Source organism: Phyllobates terribilis, unplaced genomic scaffold, assembly GCF_046119375.1.
Source record: "Phyllobates terribilis strain yellow unplaced genomic scaffold, ASM4611937v1 Scaffold_11__3_contigs__length_659146591, whole genome shotgun sequence".
NCBI lineage: Eukaryota > Metazoa > Chordata > Amphibia > Anura > Dendrobatidae > Phyllobates > Phyllobates terribilis.
Window position 1 is genome coordinate 597,963,826 of NW_027362771.1, and position 27,250 is coordinate 597,991,075.

Sequence of the window (27,250 nt, forward strand, 5' to 3'; positions counted from 1 at the left end):
GAACCGGCATTATTGGAGCACGACAGATCCTCTGACCGCCGGGGGAGTGTATGCTCCAGTAATGAGGGGGAGGGGGGGAAGTGTAGGGCAGGCTAGACAGGTCCTGGTAGTGGGTGACTCTATTATTAGGGGGACAGACAGGGCAATCTGTCACAAAGACCGGGATCGCCGAACGGTGTGCTGCCTCCCTGGCGCTCGAGTCCGGCACATCGCGGATCGGGTTGACAGGTTACTGGGTGGGGCTGGCGAAGACCCAGCGGTCATGGTCCACATTGGCACCAATGACAAAGTGAGTGGTAGATGGAGGGTCCTTAAAAATGATTTCAGGGATCTAGGTAGGAAGCTTAGGGCAAGGACCTCCAAGGTAGTTTTCTCAGAAATACTACCAATCCCGCGAGCCACACAGGAGCGCCAACGGGAGGTTAGGGAGGTGAATAAGTGGCTAAAGAGTTGGTGCAAGGCAGAAGGGTTTGGGTTCATGGAGAACTGGGCCGACTTCGCTGTCGGCTACAGGCTCTACCGTAGGGACGGGCTGCACCTCAATGGGGAGGGTGCAGCGGTGCTGGGGAAGAAGATGGCTAATAGGTTGGAGGAGTTTTTAAACTAGAGACGGGGGGGGGAAACCAAGGAAATAGGTGGGATGTGAGGCAAGCAAGGGGGAAGGGGAGAAGTGAATATAATGAGGGTGGAGAGGGGGGTGGGGATAGTACAGTTAGATCGTTAGAGAAGAATAGGATGCTAAATAACCCCAAAGTTTTATCTTGCATGCTGACCAATGCAAGAAGCCTGACCAATAAGGCAGATGAGCTGCGGGCGCTTATATCGGAGGAGAGGTATGACATCGTAGGTATAACAGAGACTTGGCTAGACGATAGCTACGACTGGGCGGTAAATTTAACAGATTATAGTTTATTTAGAAGGGACCGGAAACAGGGGAAGGGCGGAGGAGTCTGCTTATATGTAAAGTCACGTCTAAAGCCCAGACTAAGGGAAGATATAGGAGAGGGAGAAGAGGGGGTCGAGTCCATGTGGGTAGAGATAGAGGGGGCAAAAAATAATAATAAAATATTACTGGGGGTCTGCTATAAGCCACCCAATATAACAGAGGAGAATGAGAAACTGCTATTAGGACAAATAGACAAAGTAGCAAAACATAATGAGGTGATTGTAATGGGGGACTTCAACTACCCGGATATTGACTGGGAAACAGAAACCTGTAGATCGCAGAAAGGAAAAAGGTTCTTGACAATTATCAAGGATAATTATCTCTCCCAACTAGTGCAGGAACCAACGAGAGGGAAGGCAGTGTTGGACTTAATATTGACTAATAGGCCTGATAGAATAACTGAGGTACAGATAGGGGGGCACCTAGGTAATAGCGATCATAATATTATCAATTTCAAAATGCCCTTCAGTAGGGTTATCAATAAGAGAACAACTAAAACATTAAACTTTAGGAGGGCGAAGTTTGATCAGCTGAAAGAAAACCTTCAACTTATTGACTGGGACAAAGTTCTTAATCAAGGAAATACGAATAGTAAATGGGAAACCTTCAAAAGAATTCTGAATACTCAGTGCGAGAGGTATATACCGTATGGGAATAAAAGGGCCCGAAATAAGAGGAAACCAATATGGTTGAATAAGAACGTAAAAGGGGCGTTAAATAGCAAAAAAGAGGCATTCAAGAGATTAAAACAGGAAAACAGCAAGGAGGCACTAATGTGTTACAAGGAAAAAACGAGAACCTGCAAAAAACAAATAAAAATAGCAAAGGAGGAAACAGAGAGACGTATTGCTAGGGAAAGTAGATCAAATCCCAAACTGTTCTTTACGTATATAAATAGTAAAAGGATTAAATCGAATAATATTGGACCGATAAAAAGTGATGAAGGCAAAATCATAGAGAAAGATGAGGATAAAGCTAATCTATTAAATACATTTTTTTCGTTAACTTTCACAAAGGAAAAAGAACTAACAGGCGAAATGAGAAGTGACAAACTTAATCCTCCACTAAGTATGACAAATCTAACCCAAGCTGGGGTACAGAAACGCCTCAGTAACATTAAAATAACCAAATCACCAGGACCTGATGGCATACACCCACGGGTACTAAGGGAACTAAGTAATGTGATAGACAGACCGTTATATCTTATATTTAAGGACTCTGTTGAGACTGGGTCTGTACCACTTGATTGGCGACAGGCGAATGTAGTGCCAATATTCAAAAAGGGAGCGAAAAGTGACGCCGGAAACTATCGGCCGGTGAGTCTGACGTCCGTTGTGGGCAAAATTTTTGAAGGCTTTATTAATGAGGCAATCATGGAGCATCTTGATGCTAATAATCTATTAACCCCGAACCAACATGGATTCATGAGGAATCGCTCCTGCCAAACAAACCTGATTGACTTCTACGAGGAGGTTAGCTCTCGAGTAGATCAGGGGGAACCAGTGGATGTCGTGTATCTCGACTTCTCAAAAGCGTTCGATAGCGTGCCACATAATAGGTTGGTATACAAAATGAGAATGATGGGGCTGGGGGAAAATGTCTGCAAGTGGGTAGCTAACTGGCTAAAGGATAGAAGGCAGAGGGTGGTTATAAATGGAATATACTCAGATTGGGTAAGCGTCACTAGTGGGGTACCACAGGGGTCTGTACTAGGCCCAATGTTATTTAATATCTTTATTAACGACATAGTCAACGGGATAAATAGTAAAATATCAATATTTGCAGATGACACAAAGTTATGTAAAACAATTAATACAAAAGAGGACAGTGCAGACCTACAGAGGGATTTGGATAAGCTGGGTAGGTGGAGCATTAAATGGCAAATGAGGTTTAACGAGGAGAAATGTAAGGTCATACATATGGGAAGGAAAAATGGAAGTCACCAGTACTCACTGAATGGGAAATCATTGGGGAATTCAGAGATGGAGAAGGACTTGGGCATCTTGATTGATAGCAAACTAAATTGGAGTGCCCAAAGTCAGACGGCTGCTGTAAGGGCAAACAGGGTAATGGGATGTATCAGAAGAGGTATAGCTGCAAAGGATGAGAACATTGTTCTTCCACTGTACAAAGCACTGGTCAGACCACACTTGGAATACTGTGCTCAGTTATGGGCCCCAATATATAGAAAGGATATAAATGAGCTTGAAAAGGTACAAAGGAGGGCAACAAAATTAATAAAGGGAATGGAGGGACTGCAATACCCAGAGAGGCTGGCAAAACTAGGACTATTCAGCCTGGAAAAGAGAAGGTTGAGGGGGGACATAATAAATGTGTACAAATATGTTAGGGGACAGTATAGAGACCTTGCCCGGGATTTGTTCAAAAGGAGGGATATTACGGTAACAAGAGGGCATTCACTAAGACTGGAAGAGAAAAGGTTTCAGCACCAGCATAGGAAGGGGTTCTTTACGGTAAGAGCAGTGAGAATATGGAATTCACTGAGTGAGGAGACGGTAATGTCAGATTCACTAAACCAGTTCAAGCGGGGACTGGATGCATTTCTAGATACCAGGCAGATTTCAGCATATACTTAAAAATAAAATAAAATAGTAGGTTGATACAGGGATTTATTCTGACTGCTGGTTTCAGAGTCGGGAGGGAATTTTTCCTCAGGTGAAGATTGGCTAAATCATTTGGGGTTTTTGCCCTCCTCTGGATCAACTTTAGCAATTACAGAACTAACAGGTCGAACTTGATGGACGCAAGTCTTTATTCGGCTTTACAAACTATGTAACTATGTATAGCTCCGCTCACAGGCATTATCTGTAACGGAAGGTATTTACAAAAAGTCTCAGGGGCCCTGGGGGGATACATTGGGGGGCTAATCTAAAGTAGTGCACAACACAACTGCCCTGACTAAAGTCACCAATGACCTACTAACCGCCAAATCCAAGCGACACTACTCTGTCCTCCTGTTCCTGGACCTGTCATCTGACAGAATGGACCATTCCCTCTTACTACAGACTCTCTAATCTCTCCGCATCAGACTTGGCCCTATCCTGGATCTCCTCATACCTAACAGACAGGACATTCAGCGTCTCCCACTCACAGACCACCTCCTGATCTCACCTCCTATCTGCTGGTGTCCCCCCAAGGTTCAGTCCTAGGACCCCTGCTCTTTTCCATCTACACCTTCGGCCTGGGACAGCTCATGGCTTTCAGTATCACCTCTATGCTGATGACACACAGATCTACCTCTCTGGACACGATATCTCCTCCCTACTAACCATAATCCCACAATGTCTGTCCGCTATCTCATCCTTCTTCTCTGCTAGATTTCTAAAGCTTAATATGGATAAAATTGAATTTCTTTCCCCCATCTCACTCAACCCCCCCCCATCTGACCTATCTATCAACGTCAATGGCTGTGCACTCTCTCCAGTCCCACAAGCTCGCTGCCTCGGGGTAACCCTGGACTCTAATCTCTCCTTCAAACCACATATCCAAGCCCTTTCCACTTCCTGCCGACTCCAACTCAAAAATATCTCCAGGATCCGCACATTCCTCAACCATGAATCTGCAAAAACACTAGTGCACACCCTCATCATCTCCCGCCTTGACTACTGCAACCTCCTGCTCTGTGACCTCCCTTCCAACACTCTTGCACCCCTACAATCCATCCTAAACTCTGCTGCCCGACTAATCCACCTGTCCCCCCGCTATCCTCCGGCCTCTCCTCTCTGTCAATCTGTCAATCTCTTCACTGGCTCCCCATTGCCCGGAGACTCCAGTTCAACCCCCTAACCATGACATACAAAGCCATCCACACCCTGTGTCCTCCATGCATCTGTGACCTAGTCTCCCGGTACATACCTCACGCAACCTCCGATCCTCACAAGATCTCCTTCTCTACTCCCCTCTTATCTCCTCTTCCCACAACCACATACAAGTTTTATCCGGTGCATCCCCCCTACTCTGGAACTCTCTACCCCAACGTATCAGACTCTCGCCTACCGTGGAAACCTTCAAAAGGAACCTGAAGACCCAGCTCTTCCGACAAGCCTACAACCTGCAGTAACCACCGCTCCATCTTACCGCTGCGCGACCAGCTCTACCCTCACCTACTGTATCCTCACCATCCCTTGTAGAGTGCGAGCCCTCGCGGGCAGGGTCCTCGCTCTTCCTGTACTAGTCAGTGACTTGTTTTTGTTCAAATTATTGTACTAGTTTGTTATGTATACCCCTTTCACATGTAAAGCACCATGGAATGAATGGCGTTATAATAATAATAATAATAAATATCACTGTTATGGGGGCACTGTGGATAATAACTGACATCCACAGTGCCCCCATAATAACAGTGATATTCACAGTGTAAAGTTTGGACTCTGATCATTTCCTTTTGTCCCTATGATAACACTAATCGGCCGTCTGTTCGCTGTCAGATAACTGGACACTTTTAAGAAAACCGCTTTGCAAATAAAGGTTTATTAGAGGGACTGATTTTGATGCCCTCGGATTTCAGGGGCTGGTTAAGGTCTTTTAACGGCGAATCCCAAAGATGGACCATTTGAGGATATAGAGACAGAGCAGTAAGCAGAGATAGCAGCAGAGCAGGAGGAAGAGGACGATGTAGCTCAGGGTGATGGTCCAGAAGGCGTACAGGTACAGCACCCGATGACAGAACTTCGGGCTCAGGGGATCATCCCAGGACTCTCCTGCTAGAGAATATATCCAGACATTACCTGCAGGGGAGAGAAAGGCGACTGTGACCGCGATGGTAGTGATCAGAGGTCTCCTACTGAGACTGTACAAAAACTGCCAGCAGTAATACCCCTGCTATCCTCCCAGAAACTGCCTGCTGTAAATCCCTTGCTATCCTCCCAGAAACTGCCTGCTGTAACTCCTCTGCTATCCTCCCAGAAACTACCTGCACTGCCTGCTGTAACTCCTCTACTATCCTCCCAGAAACTGCCTGCTGTAGTACCCCTGCTATCCTCCGAGAAACTGCCTGCTGTAGTACCCCTGCTATCCTCCGAGAAACTGCCTGCTGTAACTCCCCTGCTATCCTCCGAGAAACTGCCTGCTGTAACTCCCCTGCTATCCTCCGAGAAACTGCCTGCTGTAACTCCCCTGCTATCCTCCGAGAAACTGCCTGCTGTAACTCCCCTGCTATCCTCCCAGAAACTGCCTGCTCTACCTGCTGTAACTCCCCTGCTATCCTCCCAGAAACTGCCTGCTCTACCTGCTGTAACTCCTCTTGATCTCCTCCCAGAAACTGCCTGCTCTACCTGCTGTAACTCCTCTTGATCTCCTCCCAGAAACTGCCTGCTCTACCTGCTGTAACTCCTCTTGATCTCCTCCCAGAAACTGCCTGCTCTACCTGCTGTAACTCCCCTTGATCTCCTCCCAGAAACTGCCTGCTCTACCTGCTGTAACTCCTCTTGATCTCCTCCCAGAAACTGCCTGCTCTACCTGCTGTAACTCCCCTTGATCTCCTCCCAGAAACTGCCTGCTCTACCTGCTGTAACTCCCCTGCTATCCTCCCAGAAACTGCCTGCTCTACCTGCTGTAACTCCCCTTGATCTCCTCCCAGAAACTGCCTGCTCTACCTGCTGTAACTCCTCTTGATCTCCTCCCAGAAACTGCCTGCTCTACCTGCTGTAACTCCCCTTGATCTCCTCCCAGAAACTGCCTGCTCTACCTGCTGTAACTCCCCTTGATCTCCTCCCAGAAACTGCCTGCTGTAACTCCTCTTGATCTCCTCCCAGAAACTGCCTGCTCTACCTGCTGTAACTCCCCTGCTATCCTCCCAGAAACTGCCTGCTCTACCTGCTGTAACTCCCCTGCTATCCTCCCAGAAACTGCCTGCTCTACCTGCTGTAACTCCTCTTGATCTCCTCCCAGAAACTGCCTGCTCTACCTGCTGTAACTCCCCTTGATCTCCTCCCAGAAACTGCCTGCTCTACCTGCTGTAACTCCCCTTGATCTCCTCCCAGAAACTGCCTGCTCTACCTGCTGTAACTCCCCTTGATCTCCTCCCAGAAACTGCCTGCTCTACCTGCTGTAACTCCCCTTGATCTCCTCCCAGAAACTGCCTGCTCTACCTGCTGTAACTCCCCTTGATCTCCTCCCAGAAACTGCCTGCTCTACCTGCTGTAACTCCTCTTGATCTCCTCCCAGAAACTGCCTGCTCTAACTGCTGTAACTCCTCTTGATCTCCTCCCAGAAACTGCCTGCTCTACCTGCTGTAACTCCTCTTGATCTCCTCCCAGAAACTGCCTGCTCTACCTGCTGTAACTCCTCTTGATCTCCTCCCAGAAACTGCCTGCTCTACCTGCTGTAACTCCTCTTGATCTCCTCCCAGAAACTGCCTGCTCTACCTGCTGTAACTCCTCTTGATCTCCTCCCAGAAACTGCCTGCTCTACCTGCTGTAACTCCTCTTGATCTCCTCCCAGAAACTGCCTGCTCTACCTGCTGTAACTCCTCTTGATCTCCTCCCAGAAACTGCCTGCTCTACCTGCTGTAACTCCTCTTGATCTCCTCCCAGGAGTTGCCTGCTCTACCTGCTGTAGCTCCTCTTGATCTCCTCCCAGGAGTTGCCTGCTCTACCTGCTGTAGCTCCTCTTGATCTCCTCCCAGGAGTTGCCTGCTCTACCTGCTGTAGCTCCTCTTGATCTCCTCCCAGGAGTTGCCTGCTCTACCTGCTGTAACTCCTCTTGATCTCCTCCCAGGAGTTGCCTGCTCTACCTGCTGTAACTCCTCTTGATCTCCTCCCAGGAGTTTAGCAGTATGTCAGTCCCATGTGTATCTGCTCTTGATCGTCTAGTAAATAATATCACTCAATGCCAGTCTGCTGCATCAAAAGTTAAGTATTTTCTTGTACACAAAATGTCATGGTGTTGTAATAGTGGGGAAGGGCGTAGCCTTCCCTTGGCACTCAGATAGTTAAAAGAAGTGTTCCTGAAGTCAGACCTCTCTGAACTGTTGGTAGGCCAAACTAAGGGGTTAGCTTCAGTGGTCCAGTCAGCAGAGTAAGGGGGGAACGTAGTGCCCAGATCAAGCCTTGAGTGATATAGAGCTTGTTCCTGGCATAATTCCTTGTGGGTTGCAGTACCTGTAAGCCACAAGATGCCACTGTCCTGGGTGCAGATGTCAGGTTGAGTCTGCTAGCAGTGTTACAGACAGTGATGGGTTAATGCTGTGTGATGACAGCTCACCGAGGGTGGGCACATTAGGAAAATATCTGTTTAGTTTCCAGGATCAGGAAGTGATTCTTCAGTAAGAGATAGGACGTTGAACTGTGCGGGCAACCTGACTATATAGTGGCTGCTAGGGTAGACGGGAGCTCCATACCCTCAGACAGTAGGATCACCAGTGTGAAAGTCTCCCTATGCAAGAGCAAGAGTCCTGTTAGCCGGCCAGAGAAACTCATCAAAGGTAGTGAGGACCCGGGGCACTTCTAGTCTGTGCAGCGTCGGCGTCCCTGCCTCCTGCTAGGCAGGGACGCCGTTCCCCTCACCTCACCGCTCCGTGCCCGGCGGCTTCCTCCCGCTCTGCTGGCAGCGCGCACTGCTTCCTGGCCCCTGTGCTTAGGGCGCGTGCGCTCCCCCTCTCTTAAAGGGGCCGCGCGTGTCGTCCTAAGGAGTCCCCGGCCAATGGCCGGAGGACCTCACCATATATAAGGCACCTCCTCCAAAATGGAGGTGCCCGAGCAATGTTGTTGCAAAGCCTTTCAACTCTGCTTCAGCCCTCTGGTCCCGTTACCAGATACCTGCCAGATCTCTGCTTGATACCTACCTGATTCCTGTCTATCTGCTTGCATTCCTGCGGTCCGACAGTCTGCCTTCCAACACCTGTCAGTCTGTCTATGGATCTGCCCGCCCGCTCACCTGCTACCTGCCTGCTAGCCTACCTGGAGGCTCTGCCGTCACTTGCCGTGACCACCTGCCTGTCCAGAGACTCCTGCCCGCTCACCTGGGAGCGCTCACCTGCTACCTGCCTGCTAGCCTATCTGGAGGCTCTGCCGTCACTTGCCGTGACCACCTGCCCGTCCAGAGGCTCTTGCCCGCTCACCTGGGAGCGCTCACCTGCTACCTGCCTGCTAGTCTATCTAGAGACTCTTTCCCTGCTGTCACTTGCCGTGACCATCCGCCTGTCAAGAGACTGTCCCCGTCACTTGCCGTGACCTCCTGCCCTTCTACCCAGAGACTGTCCCCGTCACTTGCCGTGACTACCTGCCCGCCTTCCCTGGGAGCCACCCCCTTCCTTACAAGGACTGCCCCTTTGTATAGTTGCTCTGAGGTTCCACCTCCCAGACCCGTTACAGTTTGCTCGGGCCATGGAACCCGGTGGCACCCAAGCTCCCTCGCTCTCGGACCTATGTCATGAACTTTCCCGTCAGAGGTCCCAACAGGAGTCCATCCTGAGCCACCTGCATAGTGTTAACTCCTGCCTGGACACACTGACTACCTCTTCGGGACCTGCTTCCAGTCGCACGACTCCTACCCCGGCAGCGCCGCTGCCCATCAATTCCATGGCAACTCTTCCCGGTCCTCGCCTCACCGCCCCGCCTCATTTTGGCGGAGATCCCCGACAGACACGGGGCTTCATTAACCTGTGCACTCTGCACTTCGAACTGTTGGCACACCAGTTTTCCACCGACCGAGCCAAAGTAGCCTTCATCATGTCCCATCTCACGGGGGAGGCGCTGGCTTGGCTAAATCCTCTATGGGAGAGAGGAGACCCCCTGGTGTCCAACCTGCCATCCTTTCTCACGACTTTCCGGAAGGTCTTCGACGAACCAGGACGGAGGACCTCATCCGCCTCATCTCTGCTACGCCTCCGCCAAGGAAGTCTCACCGTGGGTCAATATGCCATACGGTTCTGTACCCTTGCTTCGGAGCTTGCCTGGGATAACGACGCCCTGGTGTCCGTCTTCTGGGAGGGTCTGTCCGGCCGTATTAAAGATGAACTCGCCGGTCTGGACATTCCTACCACTCTCGACGACTTAATTACACTTGCCACCCGGATTGATATCCGGTTCCAGGAGCGCATCCAAGAGGCCACCCGTGAGAGGAGGTTTCCACGCCTTGCCCCTACCTTCCAGAGACCCGTCACTTCCTCCGTTACTCCGCCGGCGCACTCACCCGAGCCTATGCAGGTCGACCAGACCAAGATGGTCAAGACCCGTCAGGAATTACGCCGTGCCGAGGGGAGCTGCTTCTACTGTGGCAGTAAGGCGCACCGGATCCGTTCCTGCCCGGTGAGGTCGGGAAACGCCTGTGTCTAGGGTCGCTCAGAGAGGTCGTCCTAGACAAGAATAAACCCTCTCCATCTCTGATGCTGTCAGTCTCTATCATCTGCGGGGAGAACCGTTATTTTGAACTGGCTCAACTTGACTCTGGAGCTGCCGGAAATCTCATTTCTCAGTCCCTGGTAGAGAAATACCGCATTCCCACCAAACCTCTGGCTGTACCCTTATCTGTCGCCGTCGTGGATGGGGGCCTCTTACCTCATCCCATCCAACTCCTCACCGAATCCATAACTCTGCAGGTGGGAATGCTGCACTCTGAGAGCATCTTCTTTCAGGTTCTGCCTGGACTCTCTCACGCCCTCTTGCTAGGCCTACCTTAGCTCCAGAGACACGCACCCGTGCTTGATTGGCAGACCGGAGAAGTTCTTCGCTGGGGACAGGACTGCCATAAGACTTGTTTAGTTCCCGTTCATCCTGCTCGTCTTTCTCCTACCCCAGCCAATCTACCCGGCCTACCGGTTCCCTATTGGTCTTTTGCGGACGTCTTTAATAAAAGAGAAGCAGAGACATTACCCCCCTCATAGACCATACGACTGCCCAATTGACCTGATGCCCGGCGCTACTCCTCCCTGTGGGCATATTTACCCTTTGTCCGCTGCTGAGACCCGGTCCATGTCTGAATATATTAAGGAGAATCTGGCCCGGGGATTTATCCGGAAATCTACCTCCCCGGCGGGAGCAGGCTTCTTCTTCGTCAAAAAGAAGGACGGCTCACTCCGTCCCTGTATAGACTATAGAGGCCTTAACCAGATCACAGTGAAGGATAAATACCCCCTTCCGCTCATTCCTGAATTATTTGACCGTCTGAGGGGGGCTAGAATCTTCACCAAGCTGGACCTCCGTGGGGCGTATAATCTGGTCCGTATCCGTCAGGGGGATGAATGGAAGACTGCATTCAACACCCGGGACGGCCACTATGAATACCTTGTAATGCCCTTCGGTCTCTGTAACGCTCCCGCCGTCTTTCAAGAGTTGGTCAATGACATCTTCCGTTACCTTCTCTACTCCGGCGTGGTGGTGTACCTGGACGACATCTTGGTCTTCTCCCCGGATCTTCTCACTCACCGGAGGGATGTTCATCAGGTCCTGCTCAGGCTCAGGCAGAACCACCTCTACGCTAAATATGAGAAGTGCCTTTTTGAGCAGACCTCGCTTCCGTTTCTGGGCTACATAATCTCTCAGACCGGCCTACAAATGGACCCTGAGAAACTGTCTGCCATCCAGAAGTGGCCCCGACCAGAGGGGTTGAAGGCTATTCAGCAGTTCCTGGGCTTCGCCAACTACTACCGCCTCTTCATTCCGCACTTCTCTTCCCGGACTGCCCCTATCTCGGCGCTCACCCGTAAGGGCGCTAATCTCAGAGAATGGCCGTCCGAAGCAGAGGAGGCCTTCCTTTCCTTAAAACGAGCTTTTTCCTCCGCCCCTGTGCTGCATCGTCCGGACGGCAACAAACAATTCTTTCTAGAAGTCGATGCTTCCTCCTCCGGAGCCGGAGCAGTACTTACCCAAAAGTCGTCTTCCGGAAGAATGGTAACCTGCGGCTTCTTCTCCAAACTCTTCTCCTCTTCCGAGCGCAATTATTCTATAGGAGACCGAGAATTGTTGGCCATTAAGCTGGCACTGGAGGAGTGGCGTTACCTGCTCGAGGGGGCTCTTCACCCGGTAATAATTTATACGGACCACAAGAACTTGGCTTACCTCCAGAGTGCCCAGAGACTTGACCCGCGCCAAGCCCGGTGGTCCTTGTTCTTCGCTCGCTTTAATTTCATTCTTCATTTTCGCCCGGCTGACAAAAACATCAAAGCTGATGCCTTATCCCGATCCTTTTTGGTCTCTGATCTTGAGGAGGAGCCTACACACATCATCGACCCCTGCCAAAGTAATGCAGGTGGCCCCCGTGAATCTAAATCGTCTTCCACCCGGTAAGACGTTCGTAACTGTTCCTGATCGTGAGAAGGTTCTACACTGGGGACACTCGTCCAAGCTAGCTGGCCACGCTGGTCAGAAAAAGACCCTCCAGCTTATTTCCCGGCATTACTGGTGGCCTACCCTGCACAAGGACGTAATAGACTTTGTTTCAGCCTGTGTGTCCTGCGCCCGCAACAAGGTTCCGAGACATCTGCCAGCCGGCCGTCTCCTTCCTCTTCCTGTACCTGCTGCCCCCTGGCAGCATATAGCTATGGACTTTATAACCGACCTCCCTGTCTCTGCCAGTTATACGGTCATATGGGTGGTCGCTGACCTTCTTTTCCAAAATGGCTCACTTTATTCCCCTGCCGGGTCTCCCGTCTGCATCAGAGTTAGCTAAAGACTTTATCCATCATGTCTTCCGTCTTCATGGTCTTCCTCTCCACATCGTATCCGACCGAGGGGTTCAGTTCACCTCTCGTTTTTGGCGAGCCATGTGTAAACTGCTGGGGGTCACCTTGGACTTTTCTTCTGCTTATCACCCACAGTCCAATGGCCAAGTAGAACGGATCAACCAAATTTTAACCAGTTACCTCCGGCACTTTGTTAATGCTCACCATTCCGGCTGGGTGGATCTTTTACCGTGGGCCGAATTTTCTTACAATAATCACGAGAGCGAATCTTCCTCCAAATCCTCGTTTTTTGTAGTCTTCGGTCAGCATCCTCGGATCCCGTTTCCCGTCTCCGCCTCGGTGGACAATCCGGCTGCGGAATCTCTCGTTAACGAATTTTCCTCCATTTGGGAAAGTACCAGATCCGCACTTCTTCAGTCATCCGAGCGGATGAAAAAACAGGCTGACAAAAGACGTCTGGATCCACCACAATTCCGTCCTGGAGATAAGGTCTGGCTCTCGTCCAAATATGTCCGGCTCAAGATTCCTTCCTACTAGTTAGGGCCTCGGTTCATCGGCCCACTGGAAGTTATCAAACAAATCAACCCGGTGGGCTATAAATTGAAACTCCCGGCCAATTTGCGGATTCCTAACTCCTTCCATGTATCTCTACTCAAACCCGTGGTACTTAACTCTTTTTCAAAGTCTACAGGTACGCCTCCTGCTCCGGTTTCCACTGAGGTAGAGAACATTCTGGCCACCAAAAGGGTAAGAGGAAAATCCTTTTTTCTAGTGGATTGGAAGGGGTTTGGTCCTGAGGAGAGAACATGGGAGCCCCGGGAGAACATCCATGCCCCTCTCATCCTTGATAAATTTCTCTCCGGCCTAAAAAAGGGGGGGCCTAAAGGGGGGGGTACTGTAGCGTCGGCGTCCCTGCCTCCTGCTAGGCAGGGACGCCGTTCCCCTCACCTCTCCGCTCCGTGCCCGGCGGCTTCCTCCCGCTCTGCTGGCAGCGCGCACTGCTTCCCGGCCTCTGTGGTTAGGGCGCGCGCGCTCTCCTCCCCTCTTAGGACGACGCGCACAGCCCCTTTAAGGAGTCCCCGGCCAATGGCCGGAGGACCTCACCATATATAAGGCACCTCCTCCAAAATGGAGGTGCCCGAGCAATGTTGTTGCAAAGCCTTTCAACTCTGCTTCAGCCCTCAGGTCCCGTTACCAGATACCTGCCAGATCTCTGCTTGATACCTACCTGATTCCTGTCTATCTGCTTGCATTCCTGCGGTCCGACAGTCTGCCTTCCAACACCTGTCAGTCTGTCTATGGATCTGCCCGCCCGCTCACCTGGGAGCGCTCACCTGCTACCTGCCTGCTAGCCTACCTGGAGGCTCTGCCGTCACTTGCCGTGACCACCTGCCTGTCCAGAGACTCCTGCCCGCTCACCTGGGAGCGCTCACCTGCTACCTGCCAGCTAGCCTACCTGGAGGCTCTGCCGGCACTTGCCGTGACCACCTGCCTGTCCAGAGACTCCTGCCCGCTCACCTGGGAGCGCTCACCTGCTACCTGCCTGCTAGTCTGTCTAGAGACTCTTACCCTGCTGTCACTTGCCGTGACCACCTGCCTGTCTAGAGACTCTTAACCTGCTGTCACTTGCCGTGACCATCAGCCTGTCAAGAGACTGTCCCCGTCACTTGCCGTGACCTCCTGCCCTTCTACCCAGAGACTGTCCCTGTCACTTGCCGTGGCTACCTGCCCGCCTTCCCTGGGAGCCACCCGCTTCCTTACAAGGACTGCCCCTTTGTATAGTTGCTCTGAGGTTCCACCTCCCTGACCCGTTACAGTCTGCAGGAAGCAGAGGAAGATAAATAGGACTCCAGGCTAAGACGTGGGGGAAAGATATCGGATCCAGATCACTGTTGGTATTGCAGAAGAGTCTCTTGGGCTAGAGATTAGAGTCACAGAGATGCTTCACTTAAAGAGGGAACCAGGGCTGAAGATGTTGCCAGTGCCTGTGAGAGAGATAATAACCTGTCGGGCCTTATCCATTATATCTGCCTGTAAATATTGTACATATTCCTCTCCCCCAAGTAAAGTTCAAGTTCTGGTTAAGAACCTCGTGTCCTCTGAATTTATTACTGCCCTGGTCCCAGAAGAGAAATGCCTGGAGACAGCCGCGATCGGATGGTTTGAAGTAAGTGGAGAGCACCACATACACAGCCACATATCAGAGGGAGGACACGAATTGTCTGTAGGGTGCCAGAGCGAGAGGGGGCTACAGCTCGCCCACAACTACCTCGCTGGGGCACCTTACAGTGTCATAGCAGGAAGTGTTTCACCCCTTTAATTCTCCACCTAAAACCTCTATTATTTTTTTTTTTTTTTTTTTTGGAACCTGGGGCTTCCATGTCGCCAGCCTCAATTATATTTACCTACTATGAAGAAGATGAAGAGGAATATGAGCATCACACCCTGAGCACAAAGATTGGCAAAAGTGACCTGATCCTCATCTGCACATGGCAGACAGGTGAGGGAGAGGTGCAGGAGACTCGCTGCCCCTGAAATGATGAGATAGTACGGGATGAGGTACTGCCCGGGACACTTATTAAAGTAGATCACCCCTGGGAACGAAAAAAGACATAAGGGTAATATTAGGGAGGAATCCAAAATATATTTCATTTTCATAGTAAATTACATTATTTCTGTTCTTTGTGAAAACTTGATCCCTTTTTTTTTTAAGCTTCTTACCTTATTTTCAGTTGTAGAGTGCAGGAGAGACTCAATTTTTTGTCTCTTCTATCTGTATTCTGAAACAGATCCCTATTATCAGGATTCAGATACCTGAAGTAATCAATACTTGTGGAAACAGGCCAGGAGAGACGCGGCGTGGAGACGGGCAGGGCGGGACGCGGCGTGGAGACGGGCAGGGCGGGACGCGGCGTGGAGACGGGCAGGGCGGGACGCGGCGTGGAGACGGGCAGGGCGGGACGCGGCGTGGAGACGGGCAGGGCGGGACGCGGCATGGAGACGGGCAGGGCAGGGCGGGACATGGCTCGGCTCATCTTTTGCTCTGTTCTATCAGTGTCTTGGGATTTGTTTAGCATTTTTTCTAACTAGAAACTGTCAGAAAGAAGCCTAGAAAGAGTAGTAACAAGGACAGTATCCGAGCCCCCACTATCAGTCATTATTTGTACTGATCTCTTCATGAGTCAGAAGGAGTTTTTGGGTTCCTTGAGGACCTGACACATCTATTCATTACAAAACCAGACCATTAATTTCTGTGACCCCATGTACTGCCTCATTTCCACCAGTGGTGGCACTGCAGGAGAATGAAACACTTATGTGTAGGGTCCCTCACAGATTACAGCTGATCTTCTGGGGTTCACACTGTGTGATCGGCACATTTTTTTTGGGGGGTGCCTAAAACAGAAAACCCCTTTAAGTTGTTAATGAGCCAATGAGACCCACTGCCCATTTATAATTGTACACTCTTGTGCACTAAACATTACACAAATGACAAATCTATCAACAGCAGCTTGCTGACGGTTTCCAATTGGCGACATAATTATTTTCTATACCAAGTAAAGACAAAATTGATCAATAATTGAAAATAAAGTCAATTCTTTGGGTGGAGAGGGGAGAATATACGCAATGGAGACTCACCGATAGTTATACTGGCAATATTCAGCCCGACCAAGATGCATTTCAGGGTAACTGTAGGAAGAAGTAACGGATCACTCATGAGCCTCCGATACGTTAGTCCCTAGGGGCTACAACAGTGTGGGTCAATAAAGCTACAAAACCATTTTAGGGCCCAGCATGGGGATTTTTGTATATTGGCCAGAAGTCAGTGCCCACAGCTTCACATGGCTTCCTCTCTAGTGCCCTCCTTTGCGCTCTCATCAGTTTTACTATGACAAATGGTAATTGGCACTTACTTGAAATGGACTTCGGCAAGAATGAATCCTGAACGACTCTCAGCAGCGGTCTGCGGGGGTCCTCACCGTCCATGTTACCGGCTGTAGAGAACCTATGGAAGGATGGCACATGATTGCATAGACTGGGGTGATATATAAAGCGTATTCACATTCCCCTTTCTTGCACTTTTTAAGTTTTATTATGACATTTGAGTCGTTCATGTAGGAAATCGGGGCTTTCTGTAGCAGTCGCAGTTCTCTTGCAGTCTGCAGCAGGTTTTTCCTGTATTTTGCTGCCTACATCTTCCAAGCTCCCCCCACAATGATGGGGCCATCTCTCTGACGGAAATCTGAATTTTCCAGGTTATTTCTTGACTTGTTAGGAGTGATATTATATGATGTAAACCGGTCTTGTGTATTTATGGGATTATTTCTGGAAGGACGCTGATTAATGTTTTCAATATAAGCGACCCAGGGGGTGTTTAGTAGCCCCTATACATCACCTTCCCTGTACCGGGGGAATACGCCATCAGCAGAACCTGATGATAGACTAGGTCCTGCTATGTCCCGACCACCCAATCCAGTAGAAAACAGCTGGACCAGGGGCGGACAGATCATTGATGCAACCTGTGTGGCCGCTCAGGGTCCCAAGTGGTTAGGGGGCCACTACCATCTCCAAAGCAGGTGGAATTGTGCATTATGTTGAACTATTGGACTGCAAAGGGCCATATCCTTCTCTTGCATGGGAGCCCTCTCCTGTCTGTTTCCACCATTGAGATGGATGACGATAAAGTAAATGTTTCCAGTATCCACCAGTATAAACCAGTACTGGTATGAGGGTAACATCATCTTTTACATACTATAATGCTCTATGTAAACTTAAAGCTACTTGTCATAAATAATAAAACAATCATATATAAAGATAGATATCCTGCAGATATACTGTGGGTACGGAAAGTATTCAGACCCCCTTCAATTTTTCACTCTTTATTTCATTGCAGGCATTTGGTAAATTCTAAAAAGTTCATTTTTTTTCTCATTAAAGTCCACTCTGCCCCCATCTGGACTGAAAAAAAACAAATGTAGAAATTTCTGCAAATTTATTAAAGAAAAACTGAAATATCACATGGTGATAAGTATTCAGACCCTTTGCTCAGTATTGAGTAGAAGCCCCCTTTTGAGCTAGTACAGCCATGAGTCTTCTTGGGAATGATGCAACAAGTTTTTCACACCTGGATTTGGGGATCCTCTGCCATTCTTCCTTGCAGATCCTCTCCAGTTCCGTCAGGTTGGATGGTGAACGTTGGTGGACTGCCATTTTCAGGTCTCTCCAGAGATGCTCAATTGGGTTTAGGTCAGGGCTCTGGCTGGACCAGTCAAGAATGGTCACAGAGTTGTTCTGAAGCCACTCCTTTGTTATTTTAGCCATGATTTTTGACAATTCACAGCTGACATGAACTCCAAATACCATTTTCCCAATTACCACCGCACCAGGGCAATAGGGAGGAACCAAGGCGAAGGTCCATAATTGGCGCCTCTAATGTGCTGTGCCACTTCTGAGGCGGCTGCGGGCTGATATTTTTAGGCTGTGAAGTGCCCAATAACTAGGGACCTTCCCCACCTGATAATATAAGCTCGCAGCTGTCAGCTTTACCTTAACTGGTTATCAAAAATAGGGGGGACCGCACGTTTTTTTTCCATTTATTTAATTATGAACTTAAACAAGCCTAAAAAACTGTAGAATAAACTCCACATACAGTAAAGTCCTTATATATTTGGACAGAAAGAACAGTTTTCTAATTTTGGTTCTAGACATTACCACAATGAATTTTAAACAAAACAATTCAGATGCAGTTGAAGTTCAGACTTTCAGCTTTCATTTGAGGGTATCCACATTAAAATTGGATGAAGGGTTTAGGAGTTTCAGCCACTTAACATGTGCCACCCTGCTTTTAAAGGGACCAAAAGTAATTGAACAGATTAAATAATTGTAAATAAAATGTTCATTTCTAGTAGTTGGTTGAAAACCCTTTGTTGGCAATGACGGCCTGAAGTCTTGAACTCATGGACATCACCAGACGCTGGGTTTCCTCCTTTTTGATGCTCTGCCAGGCCTTCACTGTGGTGGTTTTCAGTTGCTGTTTGTTTGTGGGCCTTTCTGTCTGAAGTTTAGTCTTTAACAAGTGAAATGCATGCTCAATTGGGTTGAGATCAGGTGACTGACTTGGCCATTCAAGAATATTCCACTTCTTTGCTTTAATAAACTCCTGGGTTGCTTTGTCTTTATGTTTTGGATCATTGTCCATCTGTAGTATGAAACGATGACCAATCAGTTTTTCTGCATTTGGCTGGATCTGAGCACACAGTATGGCTCTGAATACATCAGAATTCATTCGGCTGCTTCTGTCCTGTGTCACATCATCAATAAACAGTAGTGACCCAGTGCCACTGGCAGCCATGCATGCCCGCGCCATCACACTGCCTCCGCCATGTTTTACAGATGATGTGGTATCCTTTGGGTCATGAGCTGTACCACGCCTTCGCCATACTTTTCTCTTTCCATCATTCTGGTTGATCTTGGTTTCATCTGTCCAAAGAATGTTCTTCCAGAACTGTGCTGGCTTTTTTAGATGTTTTTTTTTTAGCAAAGTCCAGTCTAGCCTTTTTATTCTTGATGCTTATGAGTGGCTTGCACCGTGCAGTGAACCCACTGTATTTACTTTCATGCAGTCTTCTCTTTATGGTAGATTTGGATATTGATACGCCTACCTCCTGGAGAGTGTTGTTCACTTGGTTGGCTGTTGTGAAGGGGTTTCTCTTCACCATGGAGATTATTCTGCGATCATCCACCACTGTTGTCTTCCGTGGGCGCCCAGGTCTTTTTGCATTGATGAGTTCACCAGTGCTTTCTTTTTCAGGATGTACCAAACTGTAGATTTTGCGACTCCTAATATTGTAGCAATTTCTCGGATGGGTTTTTTCTGTTCTTGCAGCTTAAGGATGGCTTGTTTCACCTGCATGGAGAACTCCTTTAACCGCATGTTTACTTCACAGCAAAACCTTCCAAATGCAAGCGCCACACCTCAAATCAACTCCAGGCCTTTTATCTGCTTAATTGAGAATGACATAACGAAGGGATTGCCCACACCCGTCCATGAAATAGCCTTGGAGTCAATTGTCCAATTACTTATGGTCCCTTTAAAAACAGGGTGTCACATGTTAAGGAGCTGAAACTCCTAAACCCTTCATCCAATTTTATTGTGGATACCCTCAAATGAAAGCTGAAAGTCTGAACTTCAACTGCATCTGAATTGTTTTGTTTAAAATTCATTGTGGTAATGTCTAGAACCAAAATTAGAAAAATGTTGTCTCTGTCCAAATATATATATGGACCTAACTGCAAAAGACACTAAATATATGATATATTATAATATGTAGGTGGGTTGTCAAATTGTATATCTACAGGATATCTATCTATTTACTGTACTTGGCTGATGAAATTTTGTTGTTCCTTTGAGAGTTGCGTGTTAAAATCGGACGCCAGACGGATGGTCCATGTGCCATCTCTTTTTTCCTCGCTCCCACTGAACTGCATTGGCGAGTCTCGTCTGATATATGCGGTTACTCTTTAGCATGCTGCGATTTTTTTTTTTCTTTTTCCTCACGACGAGTACAGGTGAGAATAAAAAAAAAAAGATCTGCTCTTTTTTTATCGCATTGCACTCGCCTGATGTGTACGCAGGTGTGAGCGAGCCCTCATGTAAAGGCTCCTTCTTAAAGTGCTCCCATCCGATGAATAAGCACAGTCTTCTGTGTCATCTATGTAAGTGGAGCGCTAGATGCTGGAACGCCCTCCAATGTCTGGACTGAGCACTACACTAGAGGCCCTGATAAGACGCCATGGGACGGGACAAGAGTTCATCAAAGCTATTTATTCGATTTCTTCCAACAGGAGGCGCTTTAACTTGGATCGTTGCATATATCTATTTCCAATCTTTGGTATGCAGGACTCACTGGCACTTTCCGGACACATAAACTTGTGCCGCCTCCGTACGCTGTCCAACACTGGCCTCCACTAATCCGCCCATTCCACCAGACTCTTCCTCTCTGTCTGGTCTCAGCTTCTTTGGTTTTTATACCTTGAGAAAGGCACCGGTCCGGCACAGAAACGCGTTGGTATTAATTAAAACCATTTTGGAATCCCAAGGCTCTTTATTCCCGCAGCGCAGCCCTCCTAAACGTGCCAGCTTCCATTTTCCCTTCACCCATGACAGCACACCTGAGAGAGGATCTGTCCTTCGAGGACAGGAAACCATCTGAAATAAAAGGGCGGCACCTCTCCCCCACTTCAGTTGGTTTCCTGTCCTTGATGGGAATCCTCAGGAAGTATCAGGCGGTTGTCATGCTGAAGATTCTTACCCAGGCCTGTCCCGGCGCTGGAAGAGCGGGCTCTTGTCCATGGCGCCGGCCTTCAGGTGCTGATAGCGCCGTCCGCAGGTTCCCCAGGGACCTGTTTCACGTGTGGGCGCAGGCGGTGCGGAGGTCCTGGGCTTCTGAACACCGCCACGCCGCCCATCTGACCGGAAGTGACCGCGGTCATGTGCCTCTGATGTCATGGCGCGGGGCAATCTGGGTAGGGCGCGCCTTGATGACGTCGGGGGCGGCGGCGGAAGAAAGATGGCGGCGCCCTGTATAATGCCGGCCGGCATGGCAAAAATGCTGGCGGCGGCTGCGGAAACGGGGGGGGGGGACGACTAATCACCAGAAGGAGACCGCAGGGACCTGGAGGTGGCTTACCCCACCCTCTCCCTATTTAATGAAGCACCTGGGGTCAGAACGCTGCTCAAAGCCCCAACATAATGTCTGACATAGAGCAGCAGCAGCTGTCGCCACGGCCACTGTCGCTACCACCTTCATCACCACCTCCATCTGCTCGCCGATCTAGAGGGTCCAGCGGAAGGAGCAGCAGTCGTCCCAATCAGAAGGGTAAAGCTTCTCGGGACTCCACGATCTCCAGGAGGGATGCGTCGCGTATCCTGAAACAGTCTTCAATTCCGGTATCCGCAGTGGCGGGGTGAGTGATCTTCGTGAATGTCACTAGATATATTTGCTAATGGGACTCCTATTGTGTGTTTAAATCACCAGGAGGAACCCAGGAAAGTAACCGCCAAGAAACGGAACAGGGAATGTGCGATATGCAAATGGCCGCTAGCGATAGACTGGCAGAAGGAGCTCTGCTTGGACTGCATTCAGAAAACTATTTGTGAGGGTACCCCGGATTTTGCAGCTAGCCTCAGGTCTGTCATCAGATCGGAGGTAGAGGGTTCCCTTAAAACAATTTTGAGGAAAAGAAGAAAAATCATATCTGATCCTTCTTCTGACTCTGACTCCTCTGTGTTATCGGATGGACAGTGTCGTAGTGGGGCCTCATCCTCTTCCTCTTCGGACAGCGATAGAGGGGGGAGACCATGCTTCCCTATAGAAGACACAGATAAATTGGTAAAGGCTGTCAGAACCACTATGGGGTTAAAGGAAGATAAATCCGTTAAGTCCCTCGAAGACATCATGTTTGCAGGGTTAGAAGAAAAGAAAAAACGCACCTTCCCGGTGAACGCTAAGGTCCAGGCACTCATCAATAGAGAATGGAGGAAGCCTGAGAAAGTAGGAGCCTTGCCTTCATCCTCAGAGGAAGTATCCCTTTGACCTAAAGGACTCTGAAAACTGGGATAAGGTGCCAAAAATTGACACTGCGGTGTCTAGATCATCAAAAAGATCAACACTCCCTCTTGAAGACTCAGGGGTACTTAGAGACCCCTTAGACCAAAAGGCGGATACCTTCTTAAAGCATGCTTGGGAATCCGCAGCAGGAGGTCTAAAGCCAGCCATTGCAGGAACATGTACCGCTCGTTCCCTTATGATATGGTTACAGCAGATGGAAGATCAGCTGAAAGATAAAAAGACCTCAAGGGGAAAAAATTCTAGCCAACCTCCCCCTGTTACATGGTGCAGCTGCCTTCCTAGCATATGCCTCTGCTGACTGGCAGCTAAGTCGGCTGGGCTATCAAACGCGGCTAGGCGAGATCTGTGGCTCAAGGGATGCCCTGGGGACTTACAATCAAAATCTAGATTGTGTTTTTTCCCCTGTGACGGCCAATTTCTCTTTGGCAAAAAATTGGACGATGTTCTTGAGAAAGCGAGCGACCAAAAAGGAAGGTTCCCTGAGTTTTTGGCGGACGCCAGGAAGACCTATTTTTGGAGGGGGAAATTTAGTAGAGGTCGCCCCCCGGGAGAAAAAAGAAAGTGGGATTTCAAGAACAAGAAAGAGTCCGGATATATGTTCGGAGGTCCCTCCGCCGCCTCCAAAAAACCTACACAATGGCGCCAGGCTACAAGTTGGAGGGAGACATTCTCAATTTGTTCTGGCCTGGGAAAACATTTCCTCCAGTCCCTTGGTCCTCAACATAGTGAGAGATGGACTAAGGATTCAGTTCGTTCAGCAGCCACGCCGCTCGTTTGTGATAACTCCAGTAAGAAAATCCCCAGACGAACAGCTGGCCCTAGAATCAGAGATCTTGAGCCTGCTGAACAAACGAGTGCTATGCGAGGTTCCGGTCAGTCCAAAAGGAAGGGGATTTTATGCCCCTCTCTTTCTAATAAAAAAACGGACTGTTCATTCAGAACTATTATAAATCTAAAAGGCCTCAACCGATTTGTAGACAACCATACATTCAAAATGGAATCGATAAACTCAACAATAAAGCTTCTTTTTCACAATTGCTTTATGGCAGTGATAGATCTCAAAGACACGTACTATCACGTCCCAATTCACCCAGGTCATCAAAAGTATCTAAGGGTTGCTCTTTACATCCAAGGAAGTTGCAGACACTTCTAGTTCCAAGCTCTTCCCTTCGGGTTGTCAATTGCTCCAAGGGTATTCACCAAGCTGATAGCCGCGGTGACAGCCTTTCTTCGCATTCAAAATACAGTTATAATACCATATCTGGATGACTTCCTTATAGTGGGGAATTCAGAGAGCCACTGTATTTCACAACTGAATCAAGTCCTGGCTGTCTTGCAGAACTTAGGCTGGATGGTCAATGCCCAAAAAATCAAGGCTAGAACCCACAAGGGTCCAGGCCTTTCTGCGGTTTACCCTAAACTCAGAGTGTCAGACTTGTCTTCTACCCGACAGCAAAATAGACAAAGTCACAAATTTGGTCTCAGCAGCCATACACACCCCAGACATGTCCTTAAAGCCCCCGTCTCACATAGCGAGATCGCTAGCGAGATCGCTGCTGTGTCACGGTTTTGGTGACGCAACAGCGACCTCACCAGCGATGTCGCTATGTGTGACACTTTGCAGCGATCAGGCCCCTGCTGTGAGGTCGCTGATCGCTGCAAAGTGTCCTGGACCATTTTTTGGTCGTTGCCCTCCCGCTGGTCAGCACACATCGCTGTGTGTGACCAGCGGGAGCAGCGATCAGGCTGGTAACCATGATAAACATCGGGTTATTAGGGGCACACGCACACCTAGTAACCCGTTGTTTATCATGGTTACGAGCCTGCTAAAGTGAGCGGTAACCTCCCGCTCACCGTAGCAGAGTGGTAACCATGATAAACAACGGGTTACTAGGAGCGCGTGTGCCCCTAGTAACCCGATGTTTACCATGGTTACCAGCCTGCTCCTGCTTCAGCAAGCTCGTAACCAGGAGCAGGACATCGTGGAAAGATTCTTTCCACGATGTCGCTGCTCCCCTGATCGTTGGTGAGCCTGCCTATTTGACAGCTCACCAGCGACCACATAGCAACGCAGCAACGATCCCTGACATGTCATATCGTTGTCGGGATCGTTGCAGCGTCGCTAAGTGTGACGGGGCCTTAAGGAAGGCTATGTCCCTGCTAGGTACTCTAACATCATGCATTCCGGCGGTCAAGTGGGCCCAATTTCACACAAGAAACCTTCAGTGGGAAATCTTGTCAGCACAAAGATTGTTAAAAGGGTATTTAGAATGAAAGGTACATCTCTCCTTGCGAACCAGGGACGCCCTCTTGTGGTGGAGAGATAGGTCAAATTTATCTTTGGGGGTCCAGTGGGACACACAAGTACAAAACATCATCACGACCGATGCAAGCAACTCAGGGTGGGTCGCACACCTGGAAAATCACATAATTCAAGGCTCTTGGTCATTCCTAGAGAAAAAGGGGTCGTCAAATCTAAAAGAGCTATGGGTGGTGAGAAATGCTTTAGAAGGCTTCCTCCCTTTACTCCAGGGTCGTCTTGTTCGGATTATGTCGGACAACAGAACCACTGTGGCCCACCTAAACCACCAGGGGGAACAATATCTTATTCTCTTCTGGAAGCAGTAGGCAGGCTTTTTCAAATAGCGGAGCAAAATCTTTTCTCTTACGGCGCTACATATACGAGGCATAGAAAACACGAGAGCAGACTTACTAAACCGCAACAAGTTGAGACAAGGGGAATGGGCCCTGAATCCCAGTATATTCCATCAGATAGTACAGCTGTGGGGTCTACCAGGGATAGATTTGTTCGCCGACAAAAACAACAGGAAAGTGGAGAAGTTCTGCTCACTAGACCCAAGGGGAAACCCATTGGCAATAGATGCTCTCCAGATTCCTTGGAGCTTCAAGTTGGCCTATGCCTTCCCTCCAATAGCTATGATACCTCTGGTAGTGAGGAAGATCAGGAAGAATCAAGCGAGAGTCATTCTCATAGCCCCCTTCTGGCCAAAGAGACCATGGTTCTCCCTTTTGGGGATAATGTCACGATCAGACCCATGGATCCTACCAGAGACCCCGGACCTTCTAGCTCAGGGACCAATATTCCACTCTCAAGTGAAGGGTTTCCACCTAGCAGCGTGGAATTTGAGAGGGCAATATTGAGGGGCAAAGGTTTTTCATCAGGTTTAGTGTCTACTCTATTAAAAAGTAGAAAGCCCATAACCACCAAAATCTATGGTAGAACATGGAGAAAATTTTTAGATTTCCTAGGAAAGCCTTTAAGCCAAAAACCTCCAATTAATTCCATCCTGGAGTTCTTACAGAAAGGGTTTGAGTTAGGTCTGGCTACCAGTACACTTAAGGTCCAGGTTTCTGTCTTGGGTGCGCTGTATAACCATAACCTCGCAGCCAATAAATGGATTACAAGGATCATTAAATCTTGTGGTAGACCTAGGCCAGTCTCAATACCCAAAGTTTCTCCATGGAACCTGAATTTAGTACTTGACGCCCTAACTATGGAACCCTTTGAACCAGTTCAGGAGTTGTCTGCAAAATACATAACTCTCAAAACAATTATTTTGGTAGCTTTAACATCGGCCTCTGTAACCAACTGAAGCGGGGAAGAGGTGCCGCCCTTTTATTTCAGATGGTTTCCTGTCCTCGAAGGGTGGATCCTCTCTCAGATGTGCTGTCATGGGTTCTGGAAAAACCGGCTACCGGTAAGTAACCTTGGTGTTTTTTGGAAGAACCCTTTCCTCCAGTCACGGGGCAGCAGCAGCGGCTTTTCATGCATTTATAGGTGGTAGCACTCACCTGTACAGGCACAACATCGATTATACCTATCCCTTGCCAGACGGTATTGCCCTATTTTGTGTGCGCTTCTGTCCCTCTCCAGTGGCTCCGATTTCAGAGGTTCCCCACCTCTATCTCATGGAAGTGACGCCCCACTATCAGAGAATACACCCTTCTTTTGTGGCGACCTCACACTTGGCCCCACTTGCAAAATCTTGCAGCTCACCTTGATCTCCACTCAGTGCACGGTTCCTCGTGGGCTGCCTCCTCCTAGCTTCAGTTATCAGACATTTGCCACTCTTTCCAGTTGACTATGCCTCTCTGCCTCATTCTCTCCTTACAGCTTGCATGACCTTGACTGCCAGAGACAGTTGCAGAGGCAATGTTTCCTCTGCAAGTGACCCCGACTATCAGAAATCAGTCCCTAAATTTTCTGGGCTAGTACACACTGTCCAGTCTCACAGCAGTCAGCTGGGCAGCTACAGAGTTGGCAAGACTCAGTGCTTTCCACAGACTCAGCATTTTGCACATACAAAGAACGGAAAAAGTGCATATAAAACATAAACAAGTGCACTGAGCATAAGCACAGACGGCGGCTATCTATCTTGTAAGAGGGTGAATATTTCCAACACTCTTCCCAATAGAAAAGAGGAGCCCATGGCAAAGCCCCTTCCCACCATCTTTTCCTGGTCCTCATCCCTGGACCTCTTCTCATCTATGACCCCATAAGTTCTGCCTCACGTTTGACCATTTGTATATATAATCCATGGGGCAGATGCTGAAGAATATTACTGACAACCTAAAATAACCTCACACCCTAGCCCATTCACAGTTGTCAGATATTTGGATCCAGAACCTCCCGGAGCCAATATGATTTCATAAAAAGCGTGAAAGCTCACCAGACCCAGAGGCAGAGCGGAGGGTGGAGGACGGACGGACGGTGTATATGGTGCAACCGGAGCAGAAAGCAAAAGACACACGATGACCATCATCTGATATCTACTTCCTCTATACACAGCGTGACGGGGCAGGAAGGAGCGATGCAGATCGTGTGTGATACCGGCGTACCGCACTACAACCCCCAGCTTCTCCTGCCACAAGAATTATCATACAGTATCTAAGCCTGTCATGTGTTATACAGTCAGCTGAGCTGTGTATCTAATCCTATCCTATGTGATACTGTATGATGAGCCGTGTATCTAATCCTATCCTGTGTGATACTGTCTGCTGAGCTGTGTATCT

At 48.9% G+C, this 27,250-nt stretch overlaps 1 protein-coding gene across 1 annotated transcript; it reads right to left on the minus strand.

Annotated features, from left to right (window-relative positions):
* Positions 1–5,421: 5,421 nt before the first annotated feature.
* On the minus strand, positions 5,422–27,039 carry LOC141165390 (transmembrane protein 272-like). The gene is made up of 5 exons (XM_073650981.1): positions 26,908–27,039; positions 16,499–16,590; positions 16,224–16,274; positions 14,993–15,181; positions 5,422–5,694 (listed from the first exon to the last, which is right to left on the minus strand). The coding sequence occupies exons 2-5, from the start codon at positions 16,569–16,571 to the stop codon at positions 5,492–5,494; spliced, it is 516 nt and encodes a 171-aa protein (XP_073507082.1). The 5' UTR covers positions 16,572–16,590; positions 26,908–27,039; the 3' UTR covers positions 5,422–5,491.
* Between the last annotated feature and the right edge of the window lie 211 nt (positions 27,040–27,250).